This window comes from Suillus subalutaceus, assembly GCF_016647625.1.
Source record: "Suillus subalutaceus strain FC151 chromosome Unknown DFJ58scaffold_58, whole genome shotgun sequence".
In the NCBI taxonomy this organism is placed as follows: domain Eukaryota; kingdom Fungi; phylum Basidiomycota; class Agaricomycetes; order Boletales; family Suillaceae; genus Suillus; species Suillus subalutaceus.
In genome coordinates, this window is record NW_024540307.1 from 118382 (window position 1) to 136619 (window position 18238).

At 48.9% G+C, this 18238-nt stretch overlaps 4 protein-coding genes and 1 non-coding gene across 5 annotated transcripts; 1 reads left to right on the forward strand and 4 right to left on the reverse strand.

The window, feature by feature from the left end:
* Positions 1-7451: 7451 nt before the first annotated feature.
* DFJ58DRAFT_790305 (uncharacterized protein) lies at positions 7452-8090 on the forward strand. The gene is made up of 3 exons (XM_041390258.1): positions 7452-7555; positions 7601-7736; positions 7790-8090. Exons 1-3 carry the CDS (start codon positions 7551-7553, stop codon positions 7910-7912), a joined length of 264 nt encoding a protein of 87 aa, XP_041243543.1. The 5' UTR covers positions 7452-7550; the 3' UTR covers positions 7913-8090.
* A 349-nt stretch (positions 8091-8439) lies between these two features.
* On the reverse strand, positions 8440-11162 carry DFJ58DRAFT_790311 (kinase-like domain-containing protein). The gene is made up of 12 exons (XM_041390259.1): positions 10923-11162; positions 10690-10833; positions 10401-10623; positions 10216-10348; positions 9814-10159; positions 9639-9765; positions 9528-9589; positions 9436-9477; positions 9281-9387; positions 9018-9229; positions 8924-8966; positions 8440-8868 (listed from the first exon to the last, which is right to left on the reverse strand). Exons 1-12 carry the CDS (start codon positions 10948-10950, stop codon positions 8689-8691), a joined length of 1647 nt encoding a protein of 548 aa, XP_041243544.1. The 5' UTR covers positions 10951-11162; the 3' UTR covers positions 8440-8688.
* Positions 11163-11173: 11 nt separating this feature from the next.
* On the reverse strand, positions 11174-13983 carry DFJ58DRAFT_790321 (uncharacterized protein). Its single transcript, XM_041390260.1, has 12 exons — positions 13794-13983; positions 13477-13736; positions 13390-13417; positions 13123-13334; positions 13012-13066; positions 12946-12961; positions 12825-12898; positions 12525-12763; positions 12289-12473; positions 12007-12235; positions 11520-11953; positions 11174-11465 (listed from the first exon to the last, which is right to left on the reverse strand). Exons 1-12 carry the CDS (start codon positions 13882-13884, stop codon positions 11462-11464), a joined length of 1827 nt encoding a protein of 608 aa, XP_041243545.1. The 5' UTR covers positions 13885-13983; the 3' UTR covers positions 11174-11461.
* A 38-nt stretch (positions 13984-14021) lies between these two features.
* Positions 14022-14092, reverse strand: DFJ58DRAFT_t99. Its single transcript has one exon. It is a non-coding gene; the product is annotated as a tRNA-Gly (tRNA).
* Positions 14093-14311: 219 nt separating this feature from the next.
* Positions 14312-18237, reverse strand: DFJ58DRAFT_790346 (glycoside hydrolase family 95 protein). Its single transcript, XM_041390261.1, has 17 exons — positions 17828-18237; positions 17755-17790; positions 17614-17696; positions 17444-17549; positions 17346-17381; positions 17118-17253; positions 16376-17067; positions 16182-16267; positions 16039-16122; positions 15925-15985; positions 15563-15739; positions 15419-15514; positions 15303-15368; positions 15191-15252; positions 14908-15141; positions 14759-14860; positions 14312-14701 (listed from the first exon to the last, which is right to left on the reverse strand). Exons 1-17 carry the CDS (start codon positions 18003-18005, stop codon positions 14411-14413), a joined length of 2526 nt encoding a protein of 841 aa, XP_041243546.1. The 5' UTR covers positions 18006-18237; the 3' UTR covers positions 14312-14410.
* Position 18238: the final 1 nt, after the last annotated feature.

The window sequence follows — 18238 nt, forward strand, 5'->3', positions numbered from 1 at the left end:
GGAATAGATTTTCCACAGATTGGGAAAAGCTCTAGGGATTGATGACGGGACCCGAATCGTTCAAGATAAGCGCGATCTGAATTGCGCCTTTAATAGCATAATCCTGTGAATGAAAGAAGAACTACCTCGCTGACACGCAAACGAAGCTAAATGTCACATTGCATTTTGCTGGCCGTCCCTCGCTACATAATGCCAATCTGTCAGGTCTGGCGCCAGCTCGTTCTGAGCCTAAATTGGTACCATACTATGACTGGGATGATCAGAGTTTGAGTTAAGGAACATTGGACGGCGATGTACCCACCTAGAACCTAGCCATTCGGCGGTCTGTGAACAAGTCCCATACGCCGACATAACTGAAGGGGAGCAAATAAATAGGAAGTAAATCGCAAACGAGCGCACACACAAACGCACAAGCGTTTGCAACGCGACAGATGCATACTAACCACAAGAGTGAAGGGGCGTGGTTAAGGAGATAAGTAAGTTGTTTGGGGAGAAAACCGGAAAAAAGCCAGGAGCATGAGCACAGATTAGACGCATGGACCTGCAGCCTTCTCGAACATGTGCGAGTTATAAAACACATCTACTGATTCCACCTCCCGCCAATGAGATTCTGCAAGAATGCCTTGTTCAGTGACGCTTCGTAAACTCCTCGAGATGCGCCCCAAGCTCAATTTAATCATCTTTTGGGCGACAACTTGTGAGTCCGTGATCACACTTGAGTGAGGCGTAGTTATGATATAGAGGTAGTGAGATTTGCCTAGTGCGCTGCTTTATGGGAGAGTAGATACGATACTTACCTCCCAGTCGCCCCAGAACACCCATCTCTCGCTTTCAACATAACAACTCTAACATCACATCAGCACTTGCACTATCCAAAATCCTTCTCACAGACGGTGTCCGAATGATACCCGAGCCAACAACGACAAAGTCAGTATGCGTCGGCAACGTGAGTGACGATGGGTGAGGGTGGGTAGGACGGCTGGAGTTTGGGAGTGGGAGCCCTGGAAAAGTGCTGGATGCGCGTTTGGAGTGTTTGGATGGTGGGGAGGTTGTCAAGGAATCCAGTTAACGCTAGGCGGATGAGGCAGCGCGTCACCCATCGCGGGAAGGAAGGAACCAACGCGGTCGTGGCGCACTTGCAGTTTATCATGTTCTCTGATTTCCTTGCAAGTCCGGTACTGTTCGCCCTCCATAGCTCGATAAGTTCGTGGAATTGATTCATCTTATATGTTGCGGACTCTGTCGTATACACCAAGTCTGTGGCCTGTGTGTATCCACGTCATCATCAACATCGTCACCAACCAAGTAAACCGACTTACCTAGCTGCGTGTCGGCAGCGTCTATCATTGTAGGACTTGGTATCCGAGGGTTAACAATATCACACTCGCAGTAAAGTGCACCTGCCTTGAGCACTTCTTCTGGAGCATCGGTGCCTTGGTAAACATTGCTCTTGAAAGACGTTGGGAGAAAAAGGACATGCAGCACAAATTTCGTAGCAGATGTTATGGATTTTATAGGAAGGAGGAAGAGGGGAACGTATACCTGAGGAATAGTCAGTATCTTGGTATTCGAGTCAAATGAAGAATGATGTCGAATGTGGGTCCTCCAACTGCGTTAATGGCGGTTGCAATGATATCTGATCTAGAGAGCCCAGGACACAAAGATACGGCAACGATGTTGGACAGACGCTGACGACGTGGGTGGTGGTCTTGAGTACCTGCCCGACTGACGTGAGTGCATCTAGGACACGCTGGAGGTGGCGGGTAGAGGCAACTATTTGAAGAGAGCGCCGGTCTTCTTGGTGGAAACAGTGGATGTGGCTTGGAAGTTAAGATGCGGTGGCTGTATGATGCGTACTATGTCGCGCTCGGTGGCCATGGGTGATACGAGGAGAAAAATGAGAATGATGTATTGATCCCGAAGGCCTGACAACCGATCATGGGAACTTAGCTGGCTGCTGCCTATGTCACTTACTCTCATTTCAGTCACGAGGTTAGGCGTTGGGCTTTGGGCGTTTGGATTATAAGCACTGCCGAGTCTATTTTTGATCATTTGATGATCCACAGCATGTCAGAAGAACGCGGTCGAAATTCAAACACTGCAATTGCCAAATATTGCCTCGAGGCGTTAATGGCCTGTTAAATGATGTTGTGTATCTTACTTCACTTCAACTGCTATTCACAATGCCCAAACGCAAATTGTCGAGCGACTCAACTCAACAAACCCACAAATCCAAGGACGGTCACGGTGCAAAGAAGTCAAGGATCTCAGTAAGTCCACGAGCATGCGTATTGAGTGTCCTGGAATACGACTGAGAATGTCATAAGCGCTCCAAGGATTCACGCAGACGCAGCCGCAGCCGCAGCCCTCTTCCCCCGAATGTTAATCATGAAGGTACTTCATCGACCTCGGTAAGTTCTCATGCTTGCCCTCCAGTCTCTGCGCTCTTTCTAAATCCCGGTGGTCCCGCGAGTTCAGGCGGCTCCATCTCCAATGGAAGTGACTAGTTTCCAGGACACATATCTCGAACCCCTCAGAATATTTGACAATGTTATCGGCAAGATCGCAGATGTATGCACCTTCCTCTCGATCGGAACTGAACTAATCCCATCCCACAGTTACATCCATATGCAAAGATGGCACTGGGCGTGTTGTCTCGCGCAGCCAAAGTATGTTTTCTCTTTATCTCCTTCTATCTCCCACCGCTCAGCCATTATTGGTACAGATTATTCTAACTCAAGCGGATCGCGACGCAGCGTTACTCGAACTTCTCAAGAAGATATGTGATGTTTACCGCTTCATAACACAAGACGACATGCTTCACCAACTCTCGTCGATGCCAATTTTCCTTGGCAAGATTTCTCAGCAGACCCGTGAATGCGCACATTTTATCAAAAAATATTCGGAGACTAAAAAAATTTGTGAGTTTTACAAGCTAGTGCGCTCTGTGCCGTCTCGAGCTTCTATCATCATCACAGGGAGCAGACTTGGAAAAAACGTCTTCTCAGAAACGGAAGATACGGTCCAAAAGTACAATGACGTGTTCGATAGGCTCATGCAAAACTTCTGGGACAAAGACACTCGTGACGTAGCCATAGACGTCCACGACATAAGCACACACGTCCACCGTATGGGTAAGGGTTGGACGTCCTTGTGACTTGACATATACTCATATATTTTCAGAAGAAACATTGGACCTCAGCGGTATGACTTATGCAGATGGTGCGGGACTAGATACCAGAAAAGAATGCCTTGAAGGGACCCGCACGGAAATCCTTTCCCAGATCACGGAATGGGTCAACAGCACTGGGGACAACGTTCCACGCGTGCTGTGGCTATCCGGCCCTGCAGGCAAGGGCAAATCGGCCATCGCCCACACCGTTGCTAAGTGGGTCGATGACGTGGGAGGGCTTGGTTCGTGTTACTGTTTTGACCGCCAGCGAGAAGCAGATCGTCGCCATGAAAAGATCTTTTCCACGATCGCGCTCGACCTAGCTGACCGTGATCCGGAGATGAGGCGAGGATTGGCAGATGCAGTCAAGACCGCAAATTCGCTCAGGAAGACAACGGATATCATCCAGCAGTGGCGGAAACTTCTTATCGAACCACTGAAGAAGTCATCTGGGTCAAGTGGAGAACCCATCGTGATCGTGATCGATGCACTGGACGAGAGCGGTGGAGTAGAGACACGGAAAGACCTCCTCGGCATTCTAACTGGCAAACATCACAACCCCGCTGTTCCCAAAATCACAGACCTTCCTGGCAACTTCCGCTTCATCGTCACCTCGCGCCCGTTTGATGACATCAAAGAGAAGTTTCGTGGTGTTCAGCACATTCGACAGATGTCGATGGATGATATTCCACGAGCAGATGCAGAGCGCGACATCCGTGCTTACGTATCCAAGGAGTTGGAAGGGCTGGATTTCCATGATAGAGAGTTCGCAGTCCTCGCTGAGAAAGCTGATGGACTTTTCGAGTGGGCGCGTCTCGCTTGCAGATACATCAAAGAGTCTGATATGGGGCTATCTCCAATCGAATGCTACAATAGCGTGGTGTCACGCGATCCTGCTGAGAGAAGCAGGCTGTTGCACGAGATGTATCTCCTCATTTTAACAAATATCATGCCTAGGGATACATCTACCCATATGCAGCATTCGGCGAAACTGCGTTCGACGAAGCTAGCGAGATTTCGCTCAGTAATGAGACAAATACTAGTCACAGCTGAACCCCTTCCTTTAGCTTCCCTGAACGCCATGAGGCGCCATTTTCCAACACCGGAGGATAATTTCGACGTCGAGCTTGTGGTAAAAAGCATGGGCTCCCTCCTCAGCGGCACCACCAACCCAGATTCCCCAATCCGACCACTTCATGCATCCTTCCACGATTTCCTGACGGACAAATCATCCAGTGGAGAGTTTTTCATCGACCTGTCAAAGGCGCAACACGACCTTGCATTCGCGTCGCTTCGAGTGATGAAAAACGGTCTTCGCTTCAACATCTGTGATTTAAAGTCGTCGTATCTGCCGAATAGTGAAGATCGCGGTCTACAAGAACGAGTGCAAAAATGCATCCCCTTACATCTGTCATATTCATCTCGATTTTGGACGTCACACGTACGAACCACAGCCTTTGACAAGGAACTCGCGAAAGAAGTGACATTGTTGTTCGACCACGAGCGGGTGTTTTTCTGGCTTGAGTTACTCGCCTTAATCAGGGCGCTGGGCGGTGCAGTTCCTGCCCTCTCACTCATTCCCAAGTGGTTGAAGGTGAATGCATTGCTACCAAGTGCCAGATAAAGCGCTCATGCGCAACCACAGGGCCATCCTAAATTCAAAGATGTCTCCTCGACTGCAATGGACGTACAGAGGTTCATTCAAGTCTTCGGCGGCATGATTTTGCACAGCACGCCACACCTGTACGTATCAGCACTCCCGTTCTCGCCTGCCAACTGTCCGCTATCGAGAAAGTTTTCTGCACGGTTTCCGAATACTCTTCGTGTAGCATGTGGACGTAATATAAATTGGCCAGCTGTTCTGACCGTGCTCAGGGGGCACACTTCTTCAGTAACCTCGGTCTCGTTCTCGCCGGACGGCACTCGCATCGTCACTGGTTCGGAGGATAACACTGTTCGGGTGTGGGATGCAGGGACGGGGGAGCCAGTCGGTGAGCCCTTGCGGGGGCACACTGAGTCAGTAAAGTCGGTCTCGTTCTCGCCGGACGGCACTCGCATCGTCACTGGTTCTTGGGATCACACTGTTCGGCTGTGGGATGCAGGGACGGGGGAGCCAGTCGGTGAGCCCTTGCGGGGGCACACTTCTTCAGTAACCTCGGTCTCGGTCTCGCCGGACGGCACTCGCATCGTCACTGGTTCTTCGGATCACACTGTTCGGCTGTGGGATGCAGGGACGGGAGAGCCAGTCGGTGAGCCCTTGCGGGGGCACACTTCTTCAGTAAACTCGGTCTCGTTCTCGCCGGACGGCACTCGCATCGTCACTGGTTCAAGGGATGGGACTGTTCGGCTGTGGGATGCAGGGACGGGGGAGCCAGTCGGTGAGCCCTTGCGGGGGCACACTGATTCAGTTTGGTTGGCCTCGTTCTCGCCGGACGGCACTCGCATCGTTACTGGTTCAAGGGATGGGACTGTTCGGCTGTGGGATGCAGGGACGGGGGAGCCAGTCGGTGAGCCCTTGCGGGGGCACACTGAGTCAGTAAACTCGGTCTCGTTCTCGCCGGACGGCACTCGCATCGTCACTGGTTCTTGGGATCACACTGTTCGGCTGTGGGATGCAGGGACGGGGGAGCCAGTCGGTGAGCCCTTGCGGGGGCACATTTCTTCAGTAAACTCGGTCTCGTTCTCGCCGGACGGCACTCGCATCGTCACTGGTTCAAGGGATGGGACTGTTCGGCTGTGGGATGCAGGGACGGGGGAGCCAGTCGGTGAGCCCTTGCGGGGGCACATTTCTTCAGTATACTCGGTCTCGTTCTCGCCGGACGGCACTCGCATCGTCACTGGTTCTTCGGATAACACTGTTCGGCTGTGGGATGCAGGGACGGGGGAGCCAGTCGGTGAGCCCTTGCGGGGGCACACTTCTTGGGTAAACTCGGTCTCGTTCTCGCCGGACGGCACTCGCATCGTCACTGGTTCTTCGGATCGCACTGTTCGGCTGTGGGATGCAGGGACGGGGGGAGCCAGTCGGTGAGCCCTTGCGGGGGCACACTTCTTGGGTAAACTCGGTCTCGTTCTCGCCGGACGGCACTCGCATCGTCACTGGTTCTTGGGATCACACTGTTCGGCTGTGGGATGCAGGGACGGGGGAGCCAGTCCGTGAGCCCTTGCGGGGGCACACTAAAGAAGTAAACTCGGTCTCGTTCTCGCCGGACGGCACTCGCATCGTCACTGGTTCTTGGGATAACACCGTTCGGCTGTGGGGTCCAATGATGAGCCAGCCCTCGCAACAGTGCGCTGTGTCAGATCCTTCAGCATCATCAGATGAACATCGCACGATCGAGGCCACCACTACCATCACATTGAACATTTGGAACAATCACCCTATTCGCTTCTCGTCCAACTCTATCCATGCACTCTGCAACACCTCAGAGCTAACGGAGGGAGCATCCCATGACGGCCGCAGTCCGACCCCCTTTTCATTGAATCATGACAGTGGATGGATGGTAGGACCCAAACGTCGCCTGTTATTCTGGGTACCACCGGCTTCTCGAAACGTATTCTATAACCCTGCAACTGCATTAGTGATACCCAGAGGAAGTCCTGAGCTTGATTTGAGCCGCATGGCACACGGGCAACACTGGCAAAAGTGCCGAGAGGGGTGAGTGTCTTCAAGGCCCTTTCCGTTCCTCGCAGTTACTAAAATCAACATTTGCAGACCTTAGTACTAATTATGATCGCAGCAATGGATCCATTTTGGAGATAGATACAATTTAGATGTGACCGAGTGTACAGTGAATCGTACTTCGTATTCTATTCTATGCCCGAGTTTAGGATCGTCCATGCAAACGACGTGAGCTGGCTGTGCGGCACTCATGATGTTAGTGCTGGTTTGTGAGCGCACGCAACGACGGACAAGGCATGTCGATTCCAATCAGAGATGTGGTTGCGCGTGCGCCATGGATTGTGTATCCTTGTGTCCAGACTCTGGTTGTGTGTAGCTACTGATAAGTACTGCATCATCATGCTTCTTAATAACTAATTAATCTCTGAAGTCGGGTAAGCATCTTCCTTAAATTTTCCTCTCGGATATGCTCTGACAGACTGACTCCCGCGAACCAGCATCCATCTCGTACTTCATCTATACGGACAACCCAGATGGATGATATGGACATTGCCTTTTTAGCCATCTGGGCTTCCACTCACGATTGCTGTCATCACGAATCATTGCCATTCATCCAATGCTGCTCCGAGTCCTCTCTAGCCCCTCGCACCCCATCTGTTCAAGTTATTCCCCTCACTTTATTCGTTTTCCCATCCCCCCGAGTCAAGTCGAGATGGTAGACGTCACGGTGGTTGTGTCCTGCGAACCAGTTGAACCGCTATGTTGTCAGTAATCTGGGCTTCTGCCTGCTTCTGCTCATTTCTGTCCAGATGGATAATTGCACTCGTTTTTTGTGCTCAGACAACTGATGCCTTACGAATACTTTGTCAGGTGCGCTTTACCCCCCGCCCAGCACAGCACATCTCCTTACCATGCAAATCCGTGATAGAGGTCAATGCTCGAGCCGTAAGTTTTTTCAACCATCATACTCCATATCGTTGAGTCACACTTGAACACAGATGATTGCTGTCGACGACTTGCTGGCAGGGTCAACGATGGGTAGGTTCAATCAGATGATAGACACCTTGCTTCTACCATTCACGCATGATCCGACACTCCTTTCCTGCGGCCCAGATGGTTGATGATGGTGGACAGGCGTTCTCGCCGATATGTCACATTATCAGCCATCTGTGGTTTTACGACTCTCTTGCTTCTTCTTTTGCTTTGCTCAGACACATGGTAGAATCAGTGCGGTTTGATCAAAGTACAGATGTCAGAATATCATGGTCGGCGCTTTACTGATACTTTTCTGGGTGCGCTTCATGACTTGAAGCCCCGGTTCTCTTCAATTGTACACCCCATTGGGCACTTCTCGTCTCCTTACCGCACGCATTCGTTCGTGACAGGACAGGTGCATATACTCACCTCACGAGTCTCTTTTTAAACCGTCATGCTCGATATTGTCGAATCATGCTTGAATTAGCGATATCGTGCCAGTAGCACCCACAACAAGAATGGACCTGGATATCCGACAATCTGATGTGACGATAATTGCGTTTGAGACTAGCTTATAAACAAATGTCTGCTTTTGTAGTGAAATGACATCAGTGTGCCAATATAAAAAGCAACGACCGAACTTGAAGGTCACCGGTCACCGCTTGTACTATCATAAGCTTTCCATAACCAGAACGAGCACGAGAGACAGAAAAGCCTGTATTACATGGATGAAAATTGACATGCCATTAACTCCTACCACTGATCGGAAAGAAAAGGTGCAACAAAATCACACAGAGGCGAAAACGACGAGTGCATGCGAATGTATAAATACACACAAAGCGGACTGGGACGAAAAAAATATCCGTAAACCTTTCGAGAGCACCCCGGCGCACTACAAATAATAAATAATCATTGCGGGGGTTTAACCCATTGCGTGTCCATAGTTGACGCTCTCGCTGAGGTGCTCATTGGCGGGATTGTACGTGAATCCCTTAAACTGCTCTTGCACGGTAGACGAAAGAGCAGAGTCCTCGACAACGGAGTCTTGAGGGTCCTCGTTAGTGAAGTCCGGGTCGAAATTAGCCACGTCGAGTACGGATTCCTAGAAGTATATTTTGCTTGGTATAACAAAGAGGAACACGACCGTGGTTACTCACAACACTTGGCTTGAACGGTGGTTGAATCTTTTTGTGGAGCAGCCTAGCGTGATTCATGAGTGACGCACAGATAGTCGAAGAATAGGATACGTGCCTATTCCAGTCAACATATTTGGCGAAGAAAGGATGACGCTTGATCTCTTCACCACCATTTGCTCCCAGACGTCGGACAGGATCACGCTGAAGGAGACCGATCATGACGCTCCTGGCCTCTGATGGCATATCCGAAGGAAATTGAAGTGGGTCACTGAGGATGCGTTGATACATTACGTTGACATTCTCGTCATAGAAAGGGGGTAGTCCCGTCTGTGAGTTTGATCAAGTTATGGTCAGAAGCAAATGTTTCGAAAGACGCACCATCATTTCGTAGAGCAGGACACCGAGCGTCCACCAGTCAACCGTCTTCGTGTACCCCTGACTCTCAAGTAGCTCTGGAGCAATGTACTCCGGTGTGCCACAGAACGCTATAGCGACCGGTTATATCGTTCCATTAAAATCAAAGTCATTCTCACTGTTTGTTTTCTCTGTCTCTGACATGTTGAGTTTACAAAGACCTGATCGGACGATAATCAGCACATCAGCCCCTAGATTGTCATGTACCTACCAAAATCACAAAGAGCGATATGACCCGTGTAATCGAGTAGTATATTTTCAGGTTTCAGGTCGCTATGGAACCGTTAGCAAAATGGCACAGCTACCCGCATTAAGAACGCACCGGTATACTACATTAAATCCGTGCAAATGCTCAAGTGCACATAGAAGCTCTGCGGCGTAAAATCGGCTGCGATCTTGATCAAATTTACCTTCCCTCTGCAGATGATAGAAGAGTTCGCCGCCATTTACTGGGCAGATATAAGTTGTCACCAACTTAGTAAAGGTAAAATACTCACCGAATGACATTACGAGGTATAACTTGTCAGGATTTTGGAAAGAGAATTTAAGTGGAACGATAAATGGATTGTTGACCAGTGCCAGGACCGTCCGCTCAGCCAATATGTGCGTGATTTCGCCGGGGCGTGACGCGATATGGGCTTTTCGAATGGTCTTGAGGGCATATATCCGCTGCGTATCCTTTTTGCGCACTTGCATCACTTTACCAAAGCTCCCTTTGCCAATCACTTTCAACAAATCAAATGCATCGATAGTCAAAGACTCGTTCCTTATTGGTCTGTAGTCGATTTTGAGGTGAAACGAGCCAGTGCCGGCGGTGGCAATGTACCATTGATCTGAAGCATGCTGAATGCAAAGTGCGGTATTCAGGGGACAGCACAAGCTCAAACAAGTGAACCTACATGTCCGTCAAGTACAGGTGTAAGATCTACACGGGCCATGAGCAGGTCGTTACCCATATCTTCTTGGCTGTGTACCGCAGCGGCAGTTCGAAGATATGATGAGACTGATATTGTCGATGTGCGGGACACATCACTAGTGACATAGACAATCAGAGACGCCTGAGTCATCGTGCATGGCTACACACAAGTCTGCCCGGTACGACCACACAGGGTTGGCTAGATCTCCGCCCATGGCGTCTACCAGAACTTGATTGTTGTCGAACTCGAGGACAACATATGGAAGCCACCACAATCGCCTCCTCTGCATGCTTTCGCGGTTGCTGGTCGACCTTCGTGCAGGTGGGTTGTCAAGCGCTTTCTGGATGACCTCTGGGACATGCACGCCAGGTGCTAAGGAGAGACCGCGTCCTGTATATGTATGACATCAGAGTGTATTTAGAATAGTACTGTTCAAAGGTCGGACAGTCGCCTTACCGGAGAAGATACGAATCGTGAGCATACCAGATCGAAGATGGGCTTGCTGGTCGAGAGCACCAGAAGGCTTGGGAGTTGTGGGCCGCGACGGTATCGGTGTGACGGATCGTGAGACGACGCCATTTTCTCTGACGTCCTTAGCCTCTGTGTGGTAGTCAGGACATGAGATCTCATGGAAAACAGTGACCGGTGGATGGGAGATCAGCAAAGGGGTCCGGCGCGCATGGACTTACTTTTGGAAGTGCCTAGTTTCCAGGACATGTTGGATGTAAGGAAATGTACAAGGTTGAGTAAAGAGAGAGCTAATTGGTCTGTGAGAAGGAATGAGAAAGCGTAGTACGGGCGGTGATGTCGGTCTGGCGACTGTAGTAGCCTATGAGTTATGTGGCTCAAGATAAGATGTTATACATAAGCAGAAGTTCAGAACGGCCTAGTTCTAAGCAATATATCAATATTAATGGCATGTACCCTCGTGTACCTCCTCTCTATCCGTCTTATTGGCTCATTGTACGCATATGATGTGGTCGCCGTTAGATATCTTCCGTCACAGCATTCGCAATATTAATACTGTTCTTCTCATGATCTCTGCTTACTATCATCAAGTTAGCACTGGTTTGGACGCCACTACCGGCGGGTGCCCGACGTTGATCATCATAACACTGCCCCACGCCATGAGGTAATGTGGGTATATATGCTGTGAGGAGTGTCGTAACAGCAAGATCTTTAGACGCGTTAGGGCACCCCGTGCGTGCCACTGTGCAATGCGTGCCTTTCAACTGCAATGACTTTTAGAGGCAAATAGGTATCATCAACAACCATGGGTACCCTACACGCGACGAGTCTTCTGAAAGTAAGACGACTTTAGCCCAAAGCCTTCTTCATCGTCCCTGATTTGCTCATTTGCTATATGAGACGGTTCGAGGCTGTCTGATGATGATCCATCAACAGATAGATCATTACGTTTTGAGTCCTTGTGTCGCAGAACATCAGCCGATTTAGGTGGCTGTCGTGAAACAAGGTTCCAGCGAGGAATAGCATCAGCCTCCTCAGCATGCGCTTTCAGGATTGTTGTGGACTGGCCGTGAAGGTCCTTTCGACTCCGCTGTAGCCTAGTCGTCCAATGTCCATTGTAATCCTGCTTGAGCATGTTAAATCCATCAATGATGTCCGTCATATCAGTGCCGAGCTTCAATAACTCGACAGCACCCGCGCACTCATCCTGAAACATGCGCAATGCTTGAGCGTTAATGCCCCTGGTGACGTTCTAAGAAGATACAAGTCAGAGGAGAAAAACCATATCTTTCCACACGTACATACTCTTGATCGAATGAATGGGTCTACGACAGAAATAGGATAGCTCTCTAGCATTGTCTTCGAATCCACATCTGGACCGAGAAATGCTGACCAACTGTTGTGGGGTTCAGGTCGAGGACCTCGGGAGACATGGTCAAGTTCCGCAGTTTCTTCGAAATGCGAAATACGGGGGAAAATGCCTCCCCGCTTGATGTCTATCACATGGTGCGAAAATCGAAATTGAGCCCAGAACCTGAACGATGAAATCTCAGTCACAAGATAGAAGCTCCCCCAACCATCCCTTACCCGAACCATTGCTCTACGAGGTTGTCCAGGGAATCGATGCGCGGTGCTACCCACTTGGTGGGCTTGCGATATCGTATGTCACAAGGTATCCGCTTGGATGGTTTTGGTGGCCGCATCCAGAATAGATGCTCGTTGGATTCCATTGGCTGAAGGTCAGCTTGTAGATTTGGAGCTAAGTCCCGTGTCTCTTAGAGATTAAGGTTCCAATGATCCAATCGAAGCAATACAGACCATACCTGGAGCCATCCAATCGTCATAAGCACCAATGCATAGGAATTGAAAGTTCGAGTTGCTTCAGAGGCAGATGGTCGATTGAGGGCCCTTGGACGAGCCCATTTTTTGATGGCAGATACTAAACAACGAAGGCTGGGTACAATATCGCAATATGTCTTGATAAGGCCAGTGTTCATTAATCCCAGCCTCTCGTTCACATTTATGTCGATGTGAAGCCCAGATGCAGGATCAATGAGCTTAACTAGAAATCGAGACGGAGGATGAAGAGCCCGAAACAACCCTCCCAATGTGTGGTGACGAACCAATGGGAACCCGAGCCCAGGGAATTGCTTCAACATCAGTAAAGCCTGCATATCGCATTGTCAAAGCAAGTTTTCTGTCATTTGATTAACTCCGTTGGCGTCGGCGAGTGAGTGAGGTTACCTAGTATGGTAGATGGCTTCTAAATATTAATATTGTTGATACCTCAGTTGTACGAATAAAACATACAAGGTAGATGCTTCATGTCCATTTCTGGAGAAAAACCTTGAGGCCAATTGGTATCCTGCCAGCAATTACATAACAAGAACACGAGTGGCCGGTTGATTATCAATAACTCACAAGCACGACAAGATCCAGGTCTCCATTTCCCGTTTTTGACAGGACTTCCATTGGCATATACACTGAGCTTCCATAGGGCTGCACGTCATATCTCGGTCCATATTTGCATTGGATGATATGTCTAACTTTGCGAATTAACCGGTCTCTTGTATTGATTCTCTCGTCATTCCGACTTGAACTAATGTCGTAGTGAGTGTCATTCAGTGGGAACTCTGACGACAATCAGAGTTGATGTGAAAAAAGAAACGGCGAGCTCGCTAGACACACCTATTTTAATTTTCTCGGCATGACTGGCCTATCAATGAATAGCGGGAAGTCAGCCAATGACGATGCAGATTTTGGAAGACAAATTACATTAATTTTGGGGTTACACTTGACCGTTTCACCATTGGGCTGCGCATGTGCAGCAGTTGTGTGCACACCACGTGAAAACTGGCCCGCACCACACGGTCGACTATGTGTCAAAGGCTTGAGACTGGTCACGACGTCACTGCAGACAATCCATCTTTGCGCTATTTTCGCGCGCTGGGGAATCCGATGCAAGGCAACACCAGATACAAATGCCGCATGATTCTGTGATCGTGGTAAGGAGGCGAATGCAGCAGAAACAATCACTAAACCCACATGAGTACTGATAAATGGATTCTGGAATACCAAGTGATATGACCTACGGGATTCGGGCTGGTGCTGGGGAACGCTGTGTGGGATCAGTTGTGTAATGTTACACAAATAGTTCTTGCTTTGCACAATGCGCGAAGCCATAGAACAAGTGCTAGCTGCAAATATTGAGCATGTGCGTGAATGGTGGATGGTGAAAAAGGTAAGTACTCAGTACAAACTCAGTAAATGTAAAAGTAGAATTTGAACGTTCTGGAATCTGAACACCAAAAAAATCCTCTTGCATTAAGAGGGAATCGAACCCCCGGCGGGTCGATGGCAACGACCCAGGTTACCACTACCCCATTAATGCGGTGAAGAATTTGATAAAATATCTCACTATAATAATAGTACTAGCTTTGGAAAATTTGCAGTTCTGTGCTCAAACACTGTTTCGCACCGGCTTCTCTCTGGCAACTCAACCTTACCAGATTTCTCTATTTTTTTTACATAGCCTTAGAGTCTGTACTAAATTCTACGTGCTCCTGTTGTTGCCTTATCTTAATGTTGTGTAGTTGTTGTGTTATCAAAAACAGGTCGAAATTTTTTGCAACACCAGGCCAGAGATACTAAGTAATAGTACATGATTACAAGAACATCCAAAATTCGTCCTCTGTTCAGATTGACGATCTTAAAATGAAGAAACGGTTTGGCTGTATCCCCCATTGCTCCTAAATTGTGCTACAACCCGCCCACCATAATTCACTATCACATCTCTCTCCCTACCTGCAACGTTTTGATCGACGGTAAAGGTTGCTGTCGTTGGCCTGCCATCATTCCACGCGAAGTCGAGAGTTATCCCCCCACGTATGCGCGCGCCCTTCATTTCGCCATTCGACCACGTGAGAGGAAGAGCAGGTAGGAGCGTAACCTGGAGTGGAATGTTGATGTTCGCAATGTCAGGGGCTTGTAACAGTGCATTCTACCGATTTGAATTCAAGGTTCAGCTGTCCCAGATAAAATGACTTTAACATCTTACCAAAACAGCAGCAGGATATCCCAAATTTGCATCGATCTGGAAGATTCCATCAGACGTGTACAGGGAAAAGAGGTTGGGCGCAAAATTGCTCTCGATGGTGTGCTGCATTAGATTAGCATTAGCGGCATGACGTAACCACCGGTTCTTACAGTAAGTTCTTTGTAGAATTCAGTTGCGTTGGCAAGCTGCGCCCACGCCGCAGCTCTCCACACTTTCTCCCATCCTGCATCCGCATCGGGGCCCTTTCCAATGCCTCTATGGAACAGACTGGTTTCCGCAGCGTTCAAAATTTGTTCTTTGGTATAATGCATGAAGGTCCCGTTGACAATAAGACCGCCTTGCAACTCATGGGAATAAGATGCTATCGCATAACCAGGGTATAACTAGTAAAGGTTGTAAGCTCGACATGATAGTTGTGAAACAAGGGCCTACGCCAATCAGATGACTAAGATGCCTGTGAGTGTCATCTGGCAAATCCATGTCGACTTTCCACTCTGAATATAGCATTAATACACCATGGATACACAGGGGACAAGATAGCAACCTTGCAGTTGACCCCACCGTCCGATACGCAGCCCTTTGTCCATCTGCTGCCGTTTGGAAATAACCGCTGTGCATCCCATGAGCAAAAGGCAAGATAAACGGTGGATGGTTTCCTACCATCTAGAAATGCAGTGTCTGTATCACCAGCTGCCTCGAAACCGTTCTCGATTGTATTGAAGAGCTGCCAGATCAGCTGCTGAGCGTGTGCACAGCCTGTCGCGATGGTCAGCAATATTCAAAAAATTTCAGAGTCCAGCTGACCGAGAGTAATAGGGACCTGCTCTGGTGAATTGCAAGGTGCGGTAACAAGAGTTGAATCGTTGAAGTGCAAGTCCTCGATGAGCTTCTCTAGATGAAAGCTGGCAACAGACTGTGCGAAATTCAGCTGAACGTGGCTTCCAAAAGTCCCATAGTAGATCACCTTGACTAGCGGCCATCCTTGGGCCTTCCACCATTGTACATCATTGGTGTGGTCAAAATGATCCCATGCATGTATCATCTATGATGGAATTCACTAAGCCCGCTGCAGATCCAACAAAGGATACGTACCATCCAAGCATTAGATTCTGAGGACATAAATATGGGCGCTCATTCAGTAAGAAAACTAAGAAGAGCCATTGTACCTGGATAATTGGCCCACTGAGCAGAGTTCCCGCCAAGCTTCATACCAGTATGGCCGAAGATCTATCGGAAAAGTTCATGCATTTAAGTACAGAACAAGTCCTCCGAAAACGCACATTCATTTCACCGTGTGTCACAAATCCTTCGCTAATGTTATACAGAACCTGAGCGGTGTACGCCCCGCGGGGTCCCCACGTATTCTGCAAGAAACAAGGGGTCAGCTTTAGCCAAGTGTCAGTTATATCAGCAAGCCGATTACCTCAATATAGTCAAAAAGTGACCGAGTCACATCTAGATTAGACATTTCGACAGCCCAATAGTTCATTTGGATGTTGATATTGGAATCTAGTCGTGAAATAAGGATACCTTCTTCTACGGAGGCAAAGTGGTGCTTACGATAATCTGTTATTAGTTGGTTAGAATTACAGTTAACCTATGCATCAAATCAGTCACCAGCGCTCCAAGGGTTCGTATACCCATCAGCCCATAAACCCTGTAAATTTGCAGGCAGGGTGCCTCTAGCGCTGCTGGCTAGGAGGTATCTTCCATAGTTGAACAGAACCCATTCTAAGTAAGCGTCCCCAGTAGAAGTCCGGTATCCAGCAAGAATTTGATCAGTAGGGGTATTGAGATCCGGAGTCTGTCCCAAGGAAAGTGAGAAAGGGGCAACGAGGGAGGTATAGTCTTTAATATGCCCATTCAGCATCTCCGCGTAAGATGTACGATTAGCAGACGAAAGCAACGTGACAAGATGGTTGTGTGGATCTGGTCCTTGGAATAAGTAGTTGGCAGCTGCGTTTCCAGCAGCCATGTCGTAGTTCGTTCCTCCAACCCAGCTGATCCACACCTCAGATGCACCAAGGACGGTCAAAGTTGCATTAGGTGGGGATGCCCCAGATACCGCAGAACACGAGACCAACCCGCTAGGTGCCTGCGCTTGTGCGAGAATCTCATAAAGCATACCGGGGATGTAGACGTAGTTCCTAATACTCAACGTTCTGTCATCCAAGCAGGTGACATTCGGAGCCGGGAGGCCATCGACCCCGGCGACAGTGTAGGCATAAGTCACAGTTGGAAGGACGTGAGAAGTCGTGCTGTTCAGGTATTGTACACATGCCTGAAGAGGGTGGGAGCAAAAGGATTCCCTGAGCATAGTGGTCAGACAACACCTTGACACAGGCAAGGAAGGACAAACCGGAGAAAAGTAGTGCTCCCATCAGACCAGGTAGTACGAGACACCGCTTCATCCAGGTCCAACCACCTTGCATACTTCGAAACCGAGTCAGTTGAATCCAATGTTGCGACCAAGTGTCCCGCGCTGGCGTATGAACCTTTGGAAAATGCACGGGCCACACATTGAAAACGGTGAGTATAGATAGCAAGCGTGCGAGAATTCGCTCAAGAAAACTATGTGTCCACCTACCATATGTGTCACCAGGTGTCATAATCTCGTCGATGTCTTAATGACAGAATGAGGGATGAGGAAGGCTGCGCGACTATACCAAAAACTTGGAGACATACTGTCAATTGTCCCTGTAGGACTAGAAAAAATAGCTTCGCGAATGTTTTGCATTTTCTCGGCTATTTTGGACTGCTGGGAAGGCAAGTGATTGCCCCCATTGTACGACTATGTGGATGGTTAGTACCTTGGGATCCTGTATATCGGAAGGCTTTCAAAGTGCGACACGCACGGTATCCTGGAAGGGACCTCCCGACCACAGGGACTCGATGTTGAGTTGCGTGACCTCTTGGCTAGTACCACCAGGTAACATCGCTATGCACATTTGAACATATTTGGTGATCAACAGGGATTACGAGCAAGCATTACTCACCACCTAAGTACCCATTGCCGATGGGTAAAAAAATCTCTAACCCATGTCGTCCCAGGTGCGGTATACCAGAGACCATTACCAGAACTCGGAAAGCTAGGAGGCGCAGAAGGTATCAAGGAGACATACGTCACAATGCCCAAAGCGCTCAACAAGCGTTCTCGGACTGAGTATGGGAGGATTCCATGAAGAGCCGTAGAAACTTGGAAGAGACAGACCCAGAGGGTGTTTCCAAGGACCTGAAATACCTCCATCTTTGCTGGTCACTTCTGAACTTGCGAAGTGAATGAACAGCTAATATTCTTCCGGACGTTGATTTCGCAATTCCTTTCCTGCTGATAGGAAAGCTAGAGGGCAAACGCACTTGAAACTAAGGGTAAGCGCGCTAGAAGCGGACTCTTTGGGAAGGCGCGATCAGGAAAATTATCTATTTGCGTGGCCCTACGGTGTTTGGAGATCCCATAGTATGTGAGAGGTGCAGGTCACA